The sequence below is a fragment of the Lithobates pipiens genome, unplaced genomic scaffold, assembly GCF_037356315.1.
Source record: "Lithobates pipiens isolate NorthernLeopardFrog02 unplaced genomic scaffold, aLitPip1_a1.2 Scaffold_19, whole genome shotgun sequence".
NCBI lineage: Eukaryota > Metazoa > Chordata > Amphibia > Anura > Ranidae > Lithobates > Lithobates pipiens.
In genome coordinates, this window is record NW_027507764.1 from 112,832,744 (window position 1) to 112,853,195 (window position 20,452).

General features: G+C 40.7%; 1 protein-coding gene across 4 annotated transcripts in view; it reads right to left on the minus strand.

The window, feature by feature from the left end:
• DPP6 (dipeptidyl peptidase like 6) overlaps positions 1–20,452 on the minus strand; it is a 1,860,394-nt gene that overhangs the window by 203,417 nt on the left and 1,636,525 nt on the right. For all 4 annotated transcript variants that reach the window (XM_077491167.1, XM_077491164.1, XM_077491165.1 and 1 more), the window contains exon 8: positions 19,427–19,547. In XM_077491167.1, the coding sequence (XP_077347293.1) occupies positions 19,427–19,547 (121 nt within the window). The remainder of the gene's footprint in view (positions 1–19,426; positions 19,548–20,452) is intronic.

The window sequence follows — 20,452 nt, forward strand, 5'->3', positions numbered from 1 at the left end:
ACTGACAATTGTGTGGTTGTGCGGCGATGTGCCCAAATAAAATTGATGTTCGTTTTTCCCCACAAATAGAGGTTTATTTTGGTGGTATTTGATCACCTCTGTGGCTTTTATTTTTTGTGCTATAAACAAAAAAAGACCAACAATTTTGAAAAAAATAAATATTTTTTATTTTCTGCTATAAAATATATCCAATAAAATTTTTTAAAAAATTATAAATATTATTATTATTATTATTATTATACAGGTTTTATATATCGCCAACAGTTTGCTCAACGCTTTACAACATGAAAAAAAATCTAATTTCTTGATCAATTTAGGCCAATTTGTATTCTGCTACATATTTTTGGCAAAAAAAAAAAAAATCTCAAAAAAGCGTATATTGATTGGTTTGCGCAAAAGTTATAGTTTCTACAAACGATGGGATAGCTTTATGGACTTTTTTTAAATTGTTTTTATTAGTAATGGGTGCGATCAGCGATTTTTAGCAGAACTGTGACATTGCGGCAGACAAATCTGACACTAAGTAACACTTTTTGGAGACCAGTGACACCAATACAGTGATCAATGCTAAAAAAAAATGCACTGCCACTGTAAAAATTAACACTGGAAGGGAAGGGGTTAACATCAGGGGCGATCAAAGGGTTAAGTGTGCTCCTAGGGAATGCTTTCTAACTGTGTGGGGGATGGACTGACTGGAGAAAGAGAGACATCGGTGTTCCTGATTAGCAGGAACACAAGATTTCTCTCTCCCTCTCTGACAGAACAGCGGTCTGCCTTGTTTACATAGGTAGATTGCCGCTCTCCCTCTCCTACAAACGATCGGCAGGTCCCGGCAGCCATCGTTGATTGGCCTTAGCGAGACCCGCTGGCGTGGCTCCAGCGGCTCGTGCGCACATTGCGTCCCAGGGCCGATAACAGGAATCACGTACAGATATGTGATTTTGCACTTAAGGGCCGCCATGCCACAGTAAATGTATGTGAGGCAGTCCTTGGTTGGTTAAAATGAACTCTTCTAATGCTAAACCAGTGTTAAAAAAACATTTCAGCACTATGGCGCCTCAAACAGTATATTCGCCACATTGCTTAAAAGCTGTTAACATTTGTAGTTATAGCCACCTGGGTTAGTTTCCTGTGCACTACTAGGCAATTTGGATATAATGAATTATTTGGACTTTCCAGGAAACTAGGATTCCTCTGTTTCTGAACACTTGCATAGATTAACTTAAAACAGTCTTGTCTTCTGAGTTTTTTCCAATGTAATGCTCTTCTATTCCCCCTTCCTTTAGAATGTAAGATCTACGAGCAGGGCCCTCCGGTCCCTTCTGTATTGAACTGTACTGTAATTGTGCTATCCCCTCTCTACATTATAAAGCACTGCGTAAACTGTTGGCGCTATATAAATCATGAATAATGATAATAATATTGGATCTTGATTTAAAGTATAACTAAAAGCAATTTTTTTTTAAGTTTTGGATAGAGCGCAGAGAAATTATTATTATTTTTATTAGACAGGATTTATATAGCGCCCACAGATTGCGCAGCACTTTACAATGCAGGGAGACACTACACCAATAGTACAATTCAAAACCAGAGGGTTAGAAAAGCCCTGCTCCTGTGAGCTTACAATCTAAGAGGGAGGGACTGGTGAAAGAAAAGGTAGGGACTGTGAGGGATGAACTGATGAGGGGAGTAGAATATTCAGTTGTTATCTGGAGACAAGATAGGCCACCCTGAAGAGATGAGTTTTCAGGGATTGCCTAAAAGTGGACAGAGTAGGAGATAGTCGGACAGATTGGGGTAGTGCATTCCAGAGGATGGGAGAGGCTCTGGAGAAGTTCTGGAGACAAGCATGGGAGGAGAAGACAAGGGAGCTAGAGAGCAGAAGGTCTTGGGAGGAGCTGAGAGGATGGTTTGGGTGATATTTGGAGATAAGATTGGTAATGTAGCTCGGGGCAAAGTTAGTGTTTTGAATTTTATTCTTTGGGCAATGGGAAGCGAGTGGAGGGATTGGCAGAGAGGAGTGGCGGACATTGAACGGTTGGTAAGGTGGATGAATCTCGCAGCGGCATTCATGATGGACTGAAGAGGGGAGAGCTTGCGGAGAGGTAGGCCAATGAGGATGAAGTTACAATAGTCAAGGCAAGAGATAACAAGGGGGTAAATAAGTTGCTTAGTGGTCTTGACAGTTAGAAAGGGGCGTATTTAAAAAAAATGTTTTTGAAGTGAAGTCTGGACCATTTGGACAGTGATTGGATTTTGGGCTGAAAGGACAGGTCAGAGTCTAGGATTACACCTAGTACCTTGGCATGAGGAGAGGGATTGATGGTTGTATTATTGATCTTGATGGAGAAGTCAGGGAGAGGGGCACGGGCTAGAGGAAATTTATGAGATCAGTTTTAAAAAGATTGAGTTTGAGGAAATGGTGTGACATCCATGTTGATATGTCAGTTAGTAATGCGAGAGGAGATTGAAGGAGTGAGGTGAGGAGTAGAGAGAAAAATGTGTGTGTCATCAGCATAGAGGTGGTACTGGAAGCTATGGGAGTTTATTAACAGACCAAGGGAGGAGGTGTGAATGGAGAAGAGAAGGGGTCCAAGGACAGAACCTCGAGATACCCCTACAATAAGAGGCGGTGGATAGGAGGAAACATAGTTATAGGGTCACACTGAAGGAGCGCTATGATAGGTGGGAGGAGAGGAGCCAGGAGAGAGCAGAGTGTTGAAGGCCAAGAGAGTGGAGTTTTTTGAGGAGGAGGGGATGGTCAACAGTATCAAAGGCTGCATAGAGATTAAGTAGTATGAGTATGGAGTAGTGACCATTTGTTTTAGCAGTTAGTAGGTCATTAGAATATTAGATTGCTTGTTTGTTTTTATGGCTGTCTGTGCCCCTGTTAAGGAGATTCACCCTCTCTTATTTGTCCTGTTTACTGTTATCATTGAAAGTGAAAGTAAAAGAAAATCACACATTTTGGGTTGGCCTCGGAAAAGTAATAGAGGGGAACTCTTCCAATGGGGGGCACTAGGTGACCTGGGGGACCCCAAGGAATTCCCTTAATTTGCAGGGATTTCCTCTCACTTCCTGTTTGGCTGGGGACAGGAAGTGAAGAGAAATCTCTGCAATGGGACACAGATTGAGAAAAAGAAATCTGACAGGGGTTATAAACCTCCCTTGCTCTATCCAAAATGAAATACAAAATGTGCTTATAGTTCTACTTTAACCTTGACTTTTGCAGGCCAATTTTCAGATTTCAGTGCTGTAACACCTCGAATGACAATTTCTCAGCCATGCAACACTGTACCTAAATTACATTTCTATAATATTTTTTTTAGACAAAGATTTTTTTGGTGATATTGAATCACCACTGGGGTTTTTTAGTTTTTGTTAAATAAATAAAAGAGTGAAAATGTTGAAAAAAAAAGTTTTTCTTGTTTCTGTTATAAAATTTTGCAAGTAATTAATTTTTCTTCTTCACTGATGGGTACTAATAAACTACACTGATGGACACTGATGAGGTTGCACTGATAATCAGGGTGCTGTGTGTCAGTGTAAATAATGTACTCACTGTGCCCTTCACAGATCGGCTCTCCTTTCCTCATACGCAGTCTGTGTGAGGAAAGGAGAACCAATAACCAGCAATGCAATTCAGTCTGTTTACATCTGTGACAGCTGTGATTGCACACAGCTGATCACATGGTAAACGAAAGCTGTGATTGGCCCTTTACCCCAATCTCTTATCCGCTGTGTCCAAGGAAAACAGCGCTCACAGAGCATGCCCAATTTGCCCCTCACGGGGTGCACACTTGGGAGGCGTACATGTGGGGGGACGTCCAGGGTGTTAAAGCAGTGAAATAGTCCCTACAGATAAGGGCAAAATACTTGAACAAATGACACAAAAAAATTGACATGGAGGTTTATTTACTAAAGGGAAATCCACTTTGCACTACAAGTTTACTGCAAGTGCACTTGGAAGTGCAGTCGCTGTAGATCTAAGGGGGGATGCAAGGAAAATAAAAAAACAAAATTTTTGCTTGTACATGATTGGATGATAAAATCAGCAGAGCTTCCCCTCATTTCAGATCTTCCCCTCAGATCTAAAGCGACTGCATTTCCAAGCGCACTTGTAGTGCAAAGTGGATTTGCCTTTAGTAAATCAACCTCATGGCATATTCATTTTCATGATCCAACCTAACACAAATACAGATTTGTCTTCTGGGAAAAGTAATTACCGTATTTTTCGGACTATAAGGTGCACCGGATTATAAGGCGCACTAGCAATGATCGGCTGCTAATGGGATATTTCCATATATAAGGCGCACCGGACTATAAGGCGCACTGGATTATAAGGCGCATTTAATGAAACAAAACTCTGATGCGGTACTGTAAGTCAAATTTTATTCAACTCTTTAGCAATAACCATAAAATGGTCTACAACAATAACTCTTAACACTGTTCAGTTAAATACAAAACCAGACACTCACTTTTTCACTTTATTCTTCAATAACTCTTAACACTGTTCAGTTACCGGTGAATACCGTACAAAACCAGACACTCACTTTTTCACTTTATTCTTCAATAACTCTTAACACTGTTCAGTTACCGGTGAATACCGTACAAAACCAGACACTCACTTTTTCACTTTATTCTTCTCCCGCAAATCCATCAAATTCTTCATCTTCAGTGTCTGAGTTTAACAATTGGGCGATTTCGGCATCAAGCACGCCCGTATCCCTCTCATCATTCTCATCAGTATCCGAGTCAGTCTCGTTGCTGTCATCGGTACCGGTACTTAGCTGTTCAGTGATAATTCCGGACTTCTTGAAAGCTCGGATTACACTGGTGACTGATACCTTCGCCCAGGCATCCACGATCCACTGGCAGATAGTGGCGTAACTCGCCCGGCGTTGCCTCCCTGTGTTGGTGAATGTGTGTTCGCCTTCTGTCATCCAATGCTCCCACGCAGCTCGCAATTTAACTTTAAATGACCTGTTGACACCTATATCTAGTGGCTGCAGTTCTTTGGTTAATCCACCCGGAATGATGGCAAGCACCGAATTAGTTTTCTTCACTTGGGCTTTGACAGTATCTGTCAGATGGGCGCGCATGGAGTCACAGACCAATAGGGATGGAGATTCGTGGAAAAAGCCACCCGGTCTCTTGACGTAAACCTCTCTCAGCCACTCACTCATCTTCTCCTCGTCCATCCAGCCCTTCGGGTTAGCCTTGATGATGATGCCAACCGGAAACTTTTCTTTTGGCAGAGTCTTCCTCTTGAAAATTACCATGGGTGGTAGTTTCTGGCCATTAGCCTGGCAACCGAGAACTACAGTGAAGGATGACTTCTCGTTTCCTGTAGTGCGTATAGATACCGTACTGGTCCCTGTTCTCTCGACAGTACGGTTTACAGGGATATCAAAGGTAAGGGGGACCTCGTCCATGTTGGTGATGTGCTCTGGCCGGATCTTCTGTTCATTGATCTTGTTCTTGCAGTAGGTACGGAAAATGGCCAGCTTTTCTTCGGAATCCTTTGGCAGTTGCTGTGACATAGTGGTTCTTGTGCGGATAGAGAGATTCCGCCTTTTCATGAAACGGAAGCACCAAGAGGGACCTCCTCGAAAGTCGTTGATCTCCATGTCGCGTGCGATCACTGTTGCTTTGATTTGAATAGAGACAGTAGAGACACTTCTAACTGCGGTTCTCTGTTCAATAACCCACTGTTCAATTTTGTCCTCCAACTGTGGCCATCTTGCTTTGTTTCCTCGGAAACTCAGTTTGGTCTTCTTTACCTGGCGCAGGGCATCTTCTTCCGTACCATTGATTCATTAATGTTGAATTCTCTCGCAGCTACTCTATTTCCATGCTCTACTGCATGACTGATAGCCTTCAGTTTGAAATCCGCATCATAAGCATGTCTCTTAACAGGAGCCATTTTTGGGGCAGCGGGTATACCATAGAAAATGAACGAATGAATGCGCACACCTCCTGACTAAGATGGCCGTAATGCCCAATCCAAGCAGTGCAGCTTCCTAGCTTTGGTAATCCCACAAAGCTGCACTGCTTGGATTGGGCATTATGGCCATCTTAGTCAGGAGGTGTGCGCATTCATTCGTTCATTTTCTACGGTATACCCGCTGCCCCAAAAATGGCTCCTGTTAAGAGACATGCTTACGAAGCGGATTTCAAACTCATCGCTATCAGTCACGCAGTAGAACAACCTGAGAGAGGTTTACGGTACGTCGGTTTACGGTAAGAGACCGGGTGGCTTTTTCCACAAATCTCCATCCCTATTGATCTGTGACTCCATGCGCGCCCATCTGACAGATACTGTCAAAGCCCAAGTGAAGAAAACTAATTCGGTGCTTGCCATCATTCCGGGTGCATTAACCAAAGAACTCCAGCGATGTCAACAGGTCATATATAAGGCGCACCGCATTATAAGGCGCACAGTCGATTTTTGAGAAAATTTAGGCTTTTAAGTGCGCCTTATAGTCCGAAAAATACGGTACACTCCTACGTTTACGACTACTTAAAATCGATGAAATTAGAATATGGTGCTCCTGATTACATGCCAATGATTAGAACCTCCTAAGGGAGTATGGAGATGGAACCTTCTTTCTTATTGACATGTGCGGTGTCATAATGCCAAGATCAAGAGAACTCTGTGGCCCTTAGAAAGAAAATTGTGGATGCTTATGGGTCAGGCTAGTGATTTAAAAAGATTGATAAAAATGATGTGTAATCAATCATTGTGCTGTAAGAAAAACAATCTACAAGTTTCATGGATTGCAAACAACTGCTAATTTGTCTGGGACTGACCAGCTCAGCAATTTGAACCCAACAGATGAACATTTGAAACTAAAAGTCTCCAAGAACCCCCAAATTTTATAACAGGAAGTTCAGGTATCTCTTGAAGTAGTTGGGATCAAAATGCATGCATCTACGATCAGAGAACTGCACCAATTTAACCTGCATGCGTGGTGGGTTAAGAAAAAGCCTTTGCTGTCCACAGAGAACATTAGAGCAAGAATGCGTTTCGCAATTTAACATATAAGTAAAAACTGGGCCTTCTGGACCAATCAAAGACATAGTAACTCTTGAAATCTGGCATTTATGTGCTTTGTGAGTTCTTTAGTGAATTTGCTTTTGCTCTTCAGCAGCTGTTTGACAATCATTTGGACACTAGAGGGGGGATTTACTAAGAAGAAGGCACTGCACCAGTTCATACATTAATTGAACATGCGAACCGGCGCACATTGAAACACAAATAGCAAAAATAAATACCCGCATATGTAAACTGCAACTGACGGTAGGGTAACTGCATTTTTCTCATTGATAATAGCGCATGCCCAATACAATTGGTTAATGTCATCTCATTGGATGTGTCTTGTTAGGCAATTAGTAGATGTTTTCCTGTTAATTAATCCTTTTGCATAATCTCAGTGCAAATTACTGCATATAATATTGTATGGCTTTCATTCTATACCCAGTCACCATGCAGCATAATCTCAGTGCAGAGTGCTACCAATATTTTACCAATTATTATCTGCCCTGCTACTAGGTGTCAACAGATATAGATTTTTCCGTACAGATACCAATTATTTTTTTTATATTCTGACAGCCACTGTCATAATATAGGAAAAAAAGAGCAGGTAGCAGGGGAATCAATAGCCAGGTTGCTATTCACTATTTTAAATTGCAGTAGCCAATAGCTAGTGGGCTATTGCACCCGCCCACACCCGCCTGCTGTCAATCCGCAAATGAGAGGGTTTTAAGGAGTACATTCTTCTTCAGGTCTTCCTCTGCTGATTGACAACAGGCAATGGGAAGGGGGAGTAATAGCCTGCCTTTGGCTATTACAATTTAATACAGCCAATGGCAGTTTGGCTATGGTTTCCCCACTACCTACTGTTTACATTCAGCTGCCATCAAATGAATTGTGCAGAAGGAGGTTAGTGGTGTGTGTGTGTGTGTGTGTGTGTGTGTGTGTGTGTGTGGGGGGGGGGGGGTGTGTGGAGGTGAAAAGCTGAATATTTTTTCTTTTTTTTTTGATTCTGATAGATGGGCCACCAGCCGCTGTCAAAGCACCTGACCAAGACTGACAGCTGATAAATGGAAAGCCAATCAGCAGTGCCAGTCCCCAGAGAGATAAGGCTGTCGTGGACATCGCTGGATCGTGAGGGGGCTCATGTAAGCATTGTGGGGCTGCTGCACACAGAAGGTTTTTTACCTTCATGCATAGAATACATGAAGGTGAAAAACCTTGTGTCTTTACCTTGTGTCTTTACAACCACTTTAACAAAAAAGTAACTTTCAAGGCGGTGCCTCCATGCAGCTGACAGATGGAGAGAAGCGGGTGCAGTTAGACCCTGTGAAAACATCAGCTTTGGCATGTAGACTGTAATGCCGCATACACACGATCAGACTATCCGGCGGACTTTTCTTCCCAAAAGTCCGGCGGACTTAGAAAGAAGTCTTGACTCAAAATTGCCCACTGGACTGCCGATTAGGGTAGGGGGCCCCCTTATTAAAGGGGGCTCCCGGATTCTGATAAGCCTCCCTTGTTCAGTCTGGTAGTAATCTGAATTAATAAGGCAAGTTGTAGGCAAGATGTTGATTTTTATACGGATTTTTGAAAAGTCTACAATATATTTATAATTTTTCTAGATGCTTAATTTTGTTTTATTTACTCAGTTGCATCCGTTAGACCCCTTTCACACTGAGGCAGTTTTCCCAATGCAGGCACTGAGGCAGTGCTTCCCAATAAGTGCAATGAGCACTTTCACACTCGGGCGGTGCGCTTGCAGGACATTAGAAAAAGTCCTGCAAGCAGCATCTTTGGGGGGTTTGGGAGCTAAAACGCTCCTGCCTATGGAAATTATTGGGCAGCTCTTCCAAAGTGCCGCAAAACTGGACTCTTTTCCTTTTAAAAAACAAAACAAAATATAATTTGCTAGCGCCTGCGAAAACACCACAAAAACGTCCGGTGCTTTAGCAGCACTGTAGTGTGAATGAGGTCTTGCAAATCTAATAAGTCTAACATTTTCCATTTACTTTTTTAAATCTGCTACTTTGGGAAAGTTTCCTGGGACTTCAAAAGGTGTGATCAGTGACGCTGAATAGCAGAATACCACAAATAAACTTTTATGTCATTAATGTCATTTACCACAGTTAACGCCACTTTCTATTCTGTGTGTTGTAGTTTTTTTTGTATATTTACATGATAATAAGGTTTTGTGTGTATTGTACTGTATTATTGTTTTTTCCACATCCAGAAAATATTTTGGAATTCAATGGCTATACATTTGGATTATATTTGAAATGCATTGGAAATTTATTTTGAAAACTATCAGAAATGTTTGCTCGTTTTATAGGCCTACAATATATATATATATATATATATATATATATGCATTTCAGAATGTAATAGGAATACATTTTTTTAATTTTGCATTCAGAAGTACATTTACTGTGGTTCAGATCTACGCGGCTTCAAAGTCGCGTGACTTTGACAGCTGACAGCCTGCGCGACTTCACTGTAGCTTGCTTGCGAGTTCATTAACAAAAATCAAGTCATGATGAAGTCGGTCTAAAGTAGTGTAGGAACCTTTTTCTGAGTTGCACCAATTAGAACAGTTCCATTGCCGTTAATGGGGCATGACTCATGCATCTTTGAACTCTCAAGTCACATTACAAGTCACGGCAGTGTGAACCGGCACTTAACATGCATTCCAGAATATATTCACAGAATATTTCACAATGCATTCCAAAATGCACTTTGCAATATATTTATGGCTGCAGAAATATATTGCTAAATGCATTCAGAAGTACATTTAACATACAGTATATTTCTGAATATATTTGCAGCATATTTCACAATGCATTCCAAAATATATTTTGAAATATTTTAGCATGTATTCAGAAAATATATTCAATAATATATTCACAAATATATTGAAATATATCTAAAATTGTAGTATTTCAAATATATGCCAACTTATTTGTATATTTATGAAAAATACAGTAAGAATTTTTATTTAAATATATGTTTCTTCCACGGGGGGGGGGGGGGGGCTCTACTGAATGTGGAAGGCCCCTTTAAACTAGTGGGTACAAGGTGCTTTGTGGTTGGTATTGAGCTGAGCCCAACATGCCCCAAAGGCAGCCAGCTATGTTGAGTGAATGTGGCCTTGTATGGTTTAGGAGGGGGTTGAGAAATTGCTCTTCTTGCCCCTTTCCTAGCTGGCCCTGTTGTATGCTCTGACAAAGGATGTGGTTTGGATTGGTGAAGGCAGCTCACAGCCTTTTGAGAATAGAGTGGAGTGTGGAGTTCCCCTTTAAAAGTAAAAGTTAGCCCATAGAAATCCAAGGGGTGGGGGGAGAGAGACAAGAGCATTGTAGAATGGAGTGTGGAAAGGTGAAAAAACATGAGGACTTACAACCCCATTAACAAGGTGCATGTCACATGTTGGCAACGTAACATGCTAACATGACCGTGTGCAAATCTTCAAAAAAATACATAAAGGTGAACCAGCATAAAAAAAAAAATGTGTCAAGTTTAGAGGTGTACTTGTTCAACCCATGCAATTGCATGTACGTTTCTTAAAATTTACTAAGATTTTGGCCACGCATTGAACAAACTCATGTGAACGAGCACAAGAGCCACTTGCGCATGCTCACTGCTTCCATTGATCTCACTCAGTTCTAAACGTACGGCACAGCAGGCTTTCTCTGAAAAAGTTACTTTCTCATGGGAATGCAGGCTGAATACCAAAACTTATATAGCCTATTTAAATAATGACTCAACACATTTATTGGCAAAGAATTGGCCGCTGCACTTTATTGGTATATTCAAATCAATTAATAAATAATAATCATATTCTGATAATTTTATTGCATCGTAAAATTCTTATATTTCAAAGATGTACTTCAAAACAGCTCAGTCTTAAAGGACTCGAGCTTACATAAATCTTTTAAGCAAAGTCCCCCGTACATCACGTAGGGTGACAGACCACATAAACATGCTTAGCGACAAGCGAAGGGGGGTGGGAAGCTTGTTGCACCTTCACTGCCTGGCTGGGAACAGGTGTGAGTACACCTGGGAGAAGGTCCTATATATAATAAGCCCCCTTTCTAGAACATTCCCCATGGGTCACATGACCATTTGGGATATCACCAATAGCCTTGCGCCCCTAAACCCCGCCCCAGCCCAATTTGCCATTCTCTTAAATGGACATTAACCCAAATACATTAACCTGTATATAGCCTTAAATATTTACAATATTGCTTTTATCTCTTATTAATAAAGGGAGGGCCGGTCGGCCCATGCTGTTGGGCTCAAAGCCTTGAGCCCTCCTAGTTCATTCTATTTTGGGCATATTTGTTACTTGAGCAGTTGTTACTAAACTTCCTCACATCACCCCATAATATTGGCACCTCCATCTTCTGTCAATATTGATTTGAAGATGCCATGTGCCATGTCCATAATGGCGCACAGATTGCATTCTCTTGTGTGCCGAGATTGCTATACTAAATGGGGGATTTGCGCTCGGTTACCGGCGCACCATTGTGTAAATATGGAAATGTGCATTGCGCCTCTCCTTGCGCCTCTACTGATAGTGCGCGGCTTTCGTAAATCACCCCCTGGGACTCCCCAACAACTGTTACATTATTTATCCTCTATCTCCAAACAGGGAATTTTCTTTCATTTCTCCCTTTGAACACCTCTGCTCAGCCCCTTGACCAGTATACAAACTTATAATTCAACCATCTGACATTTTTGTACCCCCATTTTTACTTAAATGGGAGAGAGACCTCAGGGCTTCATTTTCCCAAACCCAAAGAGGCAACGTACTCTATTTTGCTCAAACCAGATGATATAAAGTCCAGTTGGCCCTGCATAAGATGTTTCCACATACCTCTGCCATTTGCTTCTCAGGATGTGAGAAGGAAGTGGGTAGGTTTCTTTGCATATTCTGGTCATGTGATAAACTCAGGACCTTTTGGTCACAGATCAGGACCATAATTAATCAATTAACGGACTGTGACCCAGGTGAAGATCAAACGAGATATCTGTTACATTTATCACATCTCCCTAGAAATAGGTATAAGAAAACGATGAATGTGGCAAAGGCGTGCATTCCTGCTCTTTGGAAACAGGCGCTGCCCCTGACAATCATACTGTGGTTCTCTAAGATTGCTGAGCTCCATCACATGGAAAATATCATGGCTACGTTGGCTAATGTTTACATGTTATAAGGAATATGAAACGCCCCTGGCAGGTGAGATCTTAGACACCTAGACCCTCTACCTTCAATCTGGAATGGAGTGTAGGGAGTGACATACAGGGATTCCCCCTACCCCTATCCCCTTCCCTTGAAAATTCCTCTGTTTTCCCTTTATTTCCATCTTTTAACTTTTTTTTTTCTTCTTCCCAATTGTCTTTCTCTCTCTTCTACCTGGTAATGGACCAGGTGGAAACCAAATCATCAACCTTCCTATTTATGATGGCCACTGTAGGCAGGCAGCGATATTATATGCTTTTGGTCCGTATTTTCAGTAATTTTCTTGCCTGTATGCATATATGTTTGGTGGTTATGTGCTTACTTCCCTGTCCTGTGAAAATTGTAAATAAAGAGTTAAAAAAGGATATAGTTATTTGGTCACAGTGATAGTGGACATATTTTCTGTAAATGAAAGACAGTGGGGGTTATTTACGAAAGGCAAATCCACTTTGCACTACAAGTGCACTTGGAAGTGCAGTCGCTGTAAATCTGAGGGGTAGATCTGAAATGAAGGGAAGCTCTGCTTATTTTATCATCCAATTATGTGCAAGCTAAAATGCTGTTTTTTATTTTCCTTGCATGTCCCCCTTGGATCTACAGCAACTGTACTTCTAAGTGCACTGCAAGTGCACTTGTAGAGCAAGCTAGATTTGCCCTTTGTAAATAACCCTCAGTATTTCAGAAGCATAGTGGTAGAAATTATATGGTTTGGGGCTGCCTAGCTGCTACAGGGCCTGAGCAAATGTAAGGTCCCTTGTCCAAAAATTGAAGCCCTGCGTTCATTTGCATTAAAATTTTGTAGGGGGATTTTGAAACTGACAGTTCATACAGTAAACCCACAAATATCTTGCAACTGATATGATATATTATATGATATTATAACTGAAAAAAAATCTTGCATGGGGAAGTGGTAAAAAATGTAAACGTCAGAGACTGGTGAGTATTTATACAAAATGCCTACAAGAAGTAATTTGTAGTAAAGAAACAATACCAAATTTTTGATGGCAATGGGTGTACTTACTTATTCCATATTACATATCCATTATAATTTTTTCTAAATAAATTATTAAAACGTTTTTTTTGGTGTACTTATTTAAGCACATCATGTTAAGCTATAGACATTATTTGAATAAAGATCTAATATTTGTGAGTTCAAATATGTTAAAAAAGTAAAAAATTTCCATGGGTTATACCATATTTTTCACTTTACTGTATTGAAGTCAATGGGAACTCATTGTAGATTACATTATTGGCCAATGGGACTGGGTTTGTAGGTGGGATCCAGGTCAGAGCTTTATTCCAAAGTCAGAAAAGCCAAACCCTTAACAACTAAAACCAATATCAGTGGGGTGCACAATATCACTGGGGTGCACAGAAGATACTTTTTGTCTAAAAAAGAAAGATTAGCAAGTATAATGCTATGCTTACTCTAATAAAATAGAGTAGGATCGGGGGGAGGAATAAGGTTCTTTCAAAATAATATTAATGGATCACATAATCATGCATTGCTAAGCATGTGTTACTAAAACATTTTCAAGTTGAAGTGGACCTTTCCACCCTTATACCCAGTAGGGTATACTGGGTAGTGGGTATGAACCACAGTTATTATAGTAAACATGGAACTTTGTATGGGATGGAACTACTGCCCCGAGTTTATGCAAGTTAAAGGTTCATCCTGAGAACACTGGAAGTCTAGATGAACAAGGCATTAAAGAGGAACTTCACCATGGCATGTGGAATCAAAAGTGTAGCTGCTAACTTTAAAAAGAGATATTTACCAGCCCATGGAGTCCAGTGCTATGTATCCCACAGCTGATTTGTCTCCAAAGTGTGGATCTTCAGCACCGCCATCTTAAATTTTGGAGCCAGCTGTAAGTTCCTTATGACTCACAGCTGGCTCCCTATGGCAAACACACAAGATCAAGGAGACAAGTTTTGTAGCCCAGAATGCTGTGGTCTTGGGGGTGAAGGGTCAAGGTGACATCATCCTCGTCTAGGCGAGGACTGAGGAAGTAGGAACAAGTACAGGCAAAAAAGGTATTTGCTCTGAAAAAATAAAATAAATAAAGCTGCAATTTAGAGTTTGTAATAAGTTGAGTGAAGGTTTTCTTTCAAGCGCGTTGATCTATTCAGTTTGAGGGATTACTTTGACTTGTGGATTCTAAATAGTTTCCCTCCATTATTAATCTGTGTACATATTCCATTAAAAGTGACATAAACTAATCTATGAATATGCTATTCAAAACACAACATAGGCATACGAAGGAATAAAACTGTTCTACAAATGTCAAACACTTGTGAACATTACAGATAGCAATAGTAAAAGCGCCAACACCATTCTCCAGTTTATGATAATATGCATATGGGCTAGTAATTTATTTTGTCACACAAATAAAAAAGGATTACTAGGGCTGCAAGCCTGCATGATTTCAGTTCTGATAACAGTCCACAAAGGTGAAGTAACCTCGGAGCATTTTCAGCAGTGACATTGCTGTTGTGTTTAATATCCTGTCATGCTGTTTTATGAAGAAGAAAACAGGATGGAAATGACAATCAGTAAAGCTAAACCCCAGGGACCCAGCAGCATCTGGCTCATCTCCTAACGTCACACTGTGACATTAGCTATCTTTCACTGGAGAAGAACCAATATCATTGTGTACAATTATAAGGCCATTCCTATGAAACGTTGTGTGAATACACAGAACACACCGATCACACTCACAAAACTACAGCGGTCATGCCTTTTCACCCTCAGAAATATTCAATTTGTCATCATCAATCATCAGAGCTCTTGCTAATCCCTAAAACCAGATTGATGTAGAGAATTTTTTTTAAGGTGAAATACCCTATATTGTCGAAGGTATTGGGACACCTTCCTTTACACACACATGAACTTTAATGGCAGCCCAGCTATAACAGCTTCAACGTTTCTGGGAAAGATGTCCACAAGGTTTAAAAGGGTGTCTATGGGAATGTTTGACCATTCTTCCAGAAGCGCATTTGTAAGGTCAAGCGAGAAGTCCTTTGCTCGCAGTCTCCGCTCTAATTCATCCCAAAGGTGTTCTATCGGGTTGAGATAAGGACTCACTCATCCATGTTTTTACAGACCTTGCTTTGTGCACTGGTGTGTAGTCATGTTTGAACAGGAAGCGGCCAACCCCAAAATGTTCTCACAAAGTTGGGAGCGTGAAATTGTCCAAAATGTCTTGGTATGCTGACGCCTTAATAGTTCCCTTCACTGGAACTAAGGGGCCAAGCCCAACCCCTTAAAAACAACCCCACACCCCAACCCCCTTCCACCAAACGATTTGGACCAGTGCACAAACAAGGTCCATATAGACATGGATGAGTTCAGGCTGGAGGAAATTAACTTACATGGAGTCCTGACCTCAACCCGATAGAACACCTTTGGGATGAATTAGAGCGGAGACTGCGAGCCAGGCCTTCTCATCCATATCAGTGCCTGATCTCACAAATGCGCTCCTGGAAGAATGGGCAAACATTAAAATGGGCAAACCTATAGACACACTTCTAAACCTTGTGGACAGCCTTCCCAGAAGAGTTGAAGCTGTTATAGCTGCAAAGGGTGGGCCAACTCAATATTGAACCCTACGGACTAAGACTGGGATACTAATAAAGTCCTGTATGTGTAAAGGCAGGTATCACAATACTTTTGACAATATAGTGTATGTTCACTTTAATCTTGGTTACATTATAACTACATTACAGACACCTGAAACTCCCCCTATATTATATCCCTTATATGTTTTTCAACCATGGTTCTGTGGATCCATGGGGTTCCTCCTGAAGTTGCTGGTCAATAGTGGATTTATTCTTTACCTACAATGACCACCATTGCAAAGGGGCAATTTTCTACTAACCACTAATGCTAACCCCTAATGTTAGAGATCACCACAATTTTTACCGTCTGACTTTCTTTTCTGCAGTCATTATTTTCTTAAAGTGTGTTCCACTTTGGCAGTCAATTTTGGCAAAACCCCAGTATATGTTTGATATGTGATCCAATTCATACATCCCGTTCTACAGTTGAGATCTTTCCTTCTTTCTGGAGTTTCTCCCCCCCTCCCCTATCTGCCCCACTTCTGGTATTTCCCTTCTTCCTTCCTCCTCTTCCCTTCCCCCTCCTATTCTCCCTCTGTTAGTCGGCTTGTCTCTCCCTCCCCTCTTTCCCCCCACTCTTTTTCTTGCCCTCCCCCTCTTTTTAGTAGCCTTCCCTTTACCAAATATCCTTCCTTATTTTCCCTCATTCCAATAATCTGGTATGGTAGTTGGTCCTAGATGGGAGCAGTTCCCTTTCCTTAGTTATGTGATGGATGACTAATATCTTATACTGTATTTAGTTCTGAATTTTATTGTTCTCCTCTATGTACTGTGCCCATGTTCCTTTTATTATAATGGAAGTCATTTTTCCTGTGATTTTTCTGTCTTTTTTTGTTTATGTTCATGCAGATTAGTCTCTATTCGCACTGGATACAATTTTTAATCCACTTGTACTTGTACATTTTAAACACTATACTTGTCAAAAATATGGTAAATTTAAAATTTTAAATATGTTTTTGCGTTATGCTATGTGAATAGCAAATAGGTGTTTTTCAAATTTGGCTTCAAATGTGGAAATATATTTTAAACCCCACTATCACCATTCATAGATACATCAGTATTAATAAGTTACATTAGGATCAATGATGGGGTAGAGGACTGCAATTTGGAGTGGGTAGGAAATGTTTTAAACCCCTGTCAGGTTTTTGCCCGTGTGCCAATGGAGAGATTTTTCTTCACTTTCTGCCCAGAAGACACAACATAAAGTGAGAAGACATCTTTCCAAAAGTGAGGGGAAATCCCATCTTAGACAGGTGTCACTAGAACAAATGCCCCGTGTGAAGATTTTCCCCTCTATTCCTATTCTGATGATAACTCAAAATGTTGGATTTTCCTGCTAACCAGGACAAATAGTAAAGGGATCCCCCTTTTTTTACCACCATAGCCAAAACAGGAAGAGAAAGGAAATCCTTCCAAAGGGAGGAAATCCCGGGTAGTCACCAGGGTCACCAGAAGTAGTGTCCCCTCTATTTCTGTTCTGGTGACAACCCAACATTTTGTATTTTCTTTTGCTTTTGATGATAATGTTAAACAGGAAACATGGAGAATGCGAACTTCCCTAACTGGGGAACAGGCAGCAATAAAAACAGAAATGTGTTCTAATCCCTCTCCACTCTATCCAAAACTAAAAAAAGTTATACTTTAAAGTGGAACTTCACCCATAAGGAGAAGTTCCGCTTGTTTCCATCCTCCCCCTCTCCCCTTTGACAATTGGAACTTTTGGTAAGGGGGAGCGGGTACCTGGTTTTGATAGGTACCAGCTCCCACTTCCAGGGGGAAGTTCGGCCCCCTCTCTTTCCCCCACAGCCTTCAGAGATACATCACAGGGCCCAGAAGCTTCATGAAGAGCAGCGCGGCTTGTGCATGTGCAGTGGGAAGCCAGTAGTGAAGGTGCAAGGCTTCACAGACGGTTTCCCTTAGTTAAGATGCCAGTGCCTGGACTCGAAACTGATTGAAGAATCTGCTCAGACGATGACATTGCGGGCTCCCTGGACAGGTAAGTGCCCTTATATTAAAAGTCAGCAGCTACAGTATTTGTAACTGCTGACTTTTAATTTTTTTTAGAGGGAGACAGGAGCGCAGTAGAGCTCAGTGGAACTATTCATAAAAAGACATTTGTTTATAGAGCAGTTTCCAAAAAACAACTATAGCAATGAACAATGCCACATGTAGAATACACTGGACATCTGTTTTTATGCATTTATATACTTACAAACTGTAGGAATTACATTCCTTACTAAATAAATTACAGAAAACGTTCATTCAAACAGCATCAAAATGCATCAAATATAGTCCACAACATAGCATATACACTTACGGTACTAAAATTACATTGTTTTTAAACTCTAAAGTATGAATAAGCATGTATCTACTCACATATAACGAAGATCTATTATAGTATGTATTTCACCACACAGAGAGCTGCAAAATTCCACAAGATTGCATAGAATCTCAGCATTAAGTTCAGCTCTCATTGTGGGTACTACCAACATTTAGTATAGAACTAGGGGTCCCTCGCCTAGTGCCCACTGTCCTCCTAAAATAATGCTGCTGTACAAGTGTGCCCCTGGGCTCCTTCAGGAAGTTGATAATTAGCAGACTTACTGATCAGATTCCCAGATGAAAATAAAGGTAAAAGCCTAAAAAATGCCAAATGTGGCCACCACAACTAAGAATTAGTAAGCTGCAATAATTTGGGGGATTAATACCACTTTAACATCCACATAAGGATCCCTATTTTCAACAATTTTGTTATCTTTGGCTGTGTCCAATATGATTTGAAAACAGCAGTTACATAGCTGATAAAGAACCTTATCTAAAGCTAATGCTTTTTGAATTGAGCCTATCGTGTTGTGCTTTATAAATAAACAATTTCATTGGCTTAGGGCTATGCTTACATGACAGGAGTTATGGAAGATCATTGAAGGGTCAGTAAGAACATAACAGCCTATATCCCCACATCTAATGAGATCTTACTGTTAAGTAACATTGTTATAGTATTTATACATTTTTATAGATATGTATAACCTTATGAATTCAAGTAGATTTTTTTTTAAATGTATTCCTAGTTGATATACGTATATACAGTTGCTAGGCGTTCTTTTCATTTTTTTTTTATCCTAATTTACAAAATAAAGCTACAAGCTTGCAAATTGTAGGCGGTGGGAGTGCTGGAAGACAAAGTGTACCTCTTGTCAATTTCACAGCAAAATGGCCATTTGCAAGGCCTGATCCATCACTCTATATATCACAAACACACAGGCTTTTTATGTTCCAGGCGTACAAAGTGATGCATACCTTTTTCAAGAACCGAGTGCAGATGCAATTTTAAGAACAAGACACAATGATCTGTCACAAAAAAGCTATCAATGCCCTTTGCCACATTTCATATGGGAACGATATTGGCATCTGAAGGACTGAACGACTTTAATGTTGTTGTATGGAAGTCTAATGTATGGTTTTATTACAGTAAAATGTCAGCTATCATTCATAGTATTTCATTTTTTTTTCAAAGCAATTTGTCCTACCTTCATAAAGCCAGTCGCTCAGCCCATTAAAAATGACTCCTTCTTTCCCAGTAGAGACCAGGCGGATGGGTCGGCTGTCTGCGTTCATTTTATAGAAGATGTTGTTTTCGAATATAAAAATCTATAATGTAAGAAAAAAATAAGACAGTCAACTGGTAAGATCTTGTTTACATGCTAATCTTCAGATATATGTAGAGTAAAATCTTTAAAAGGTGGATGCTAAAGTAGAAGTCCGGTCAAGGGCTAACTAAGCTGAGACTTAAAGTTTAAGTCTAAGCCCAGAACCACGTGACTTCAGCACCTTAAGTACCCTCTCCCAGAATACACAGTGGAAGAAATGCGCCCACTGATTGGCTCAGAGAAAGAGATTGGTACCCAATGCGTCCAACCGGACTGCGTTCTAATGCCTCTCACAGGTGCAATCCCCACCTATGACCAGGCAGAAACTCAATACAGCCGAACTGATGCCAAAGCATAATTTAGAACAATTAACCCCAAAACTCAACTACAGTTCAGGGAAAAAAACTAAATTTACAGACATAGCGCATACTCATCAGGAGTACCGGCACTACACTTACCTAAAAAGGGCGCTCCAGTCCGGTATCTGATTGGGTCACTGCCACCGGCTTCAGTGTAGAAGAAGGGCAGCCAACAACAGTTGCTGCTCTCTCCTCTCCCCTCAAGCTGGCTGCTGGGGAGATCATGTGACCAGACCAGAGTGCCCTTAGATTAGTTAAGTATACACATCTTTCCTGTACACAGTAGTTAGCATAGGGTTTAGAATGGTGGTGCGAGTAGGTTTAATCTTTATCCTTTGACTGGATGTCTACTTTAAAGCTTCCAGGCAATACTTGGTGTGCAATAGTACAAGCTGCTCCTGACATCTGCATGCAGTGTTACTTTTTCTGCAAAGAACCTGGTCTACCTTAAAAATCAGATTCTGTATTCTTAAAATGGGACCAGATCTGTTGCTCATATCCCTGTGAGCCACACCTTCCTGTCTTACCTACTACCTATTAGCTGAAC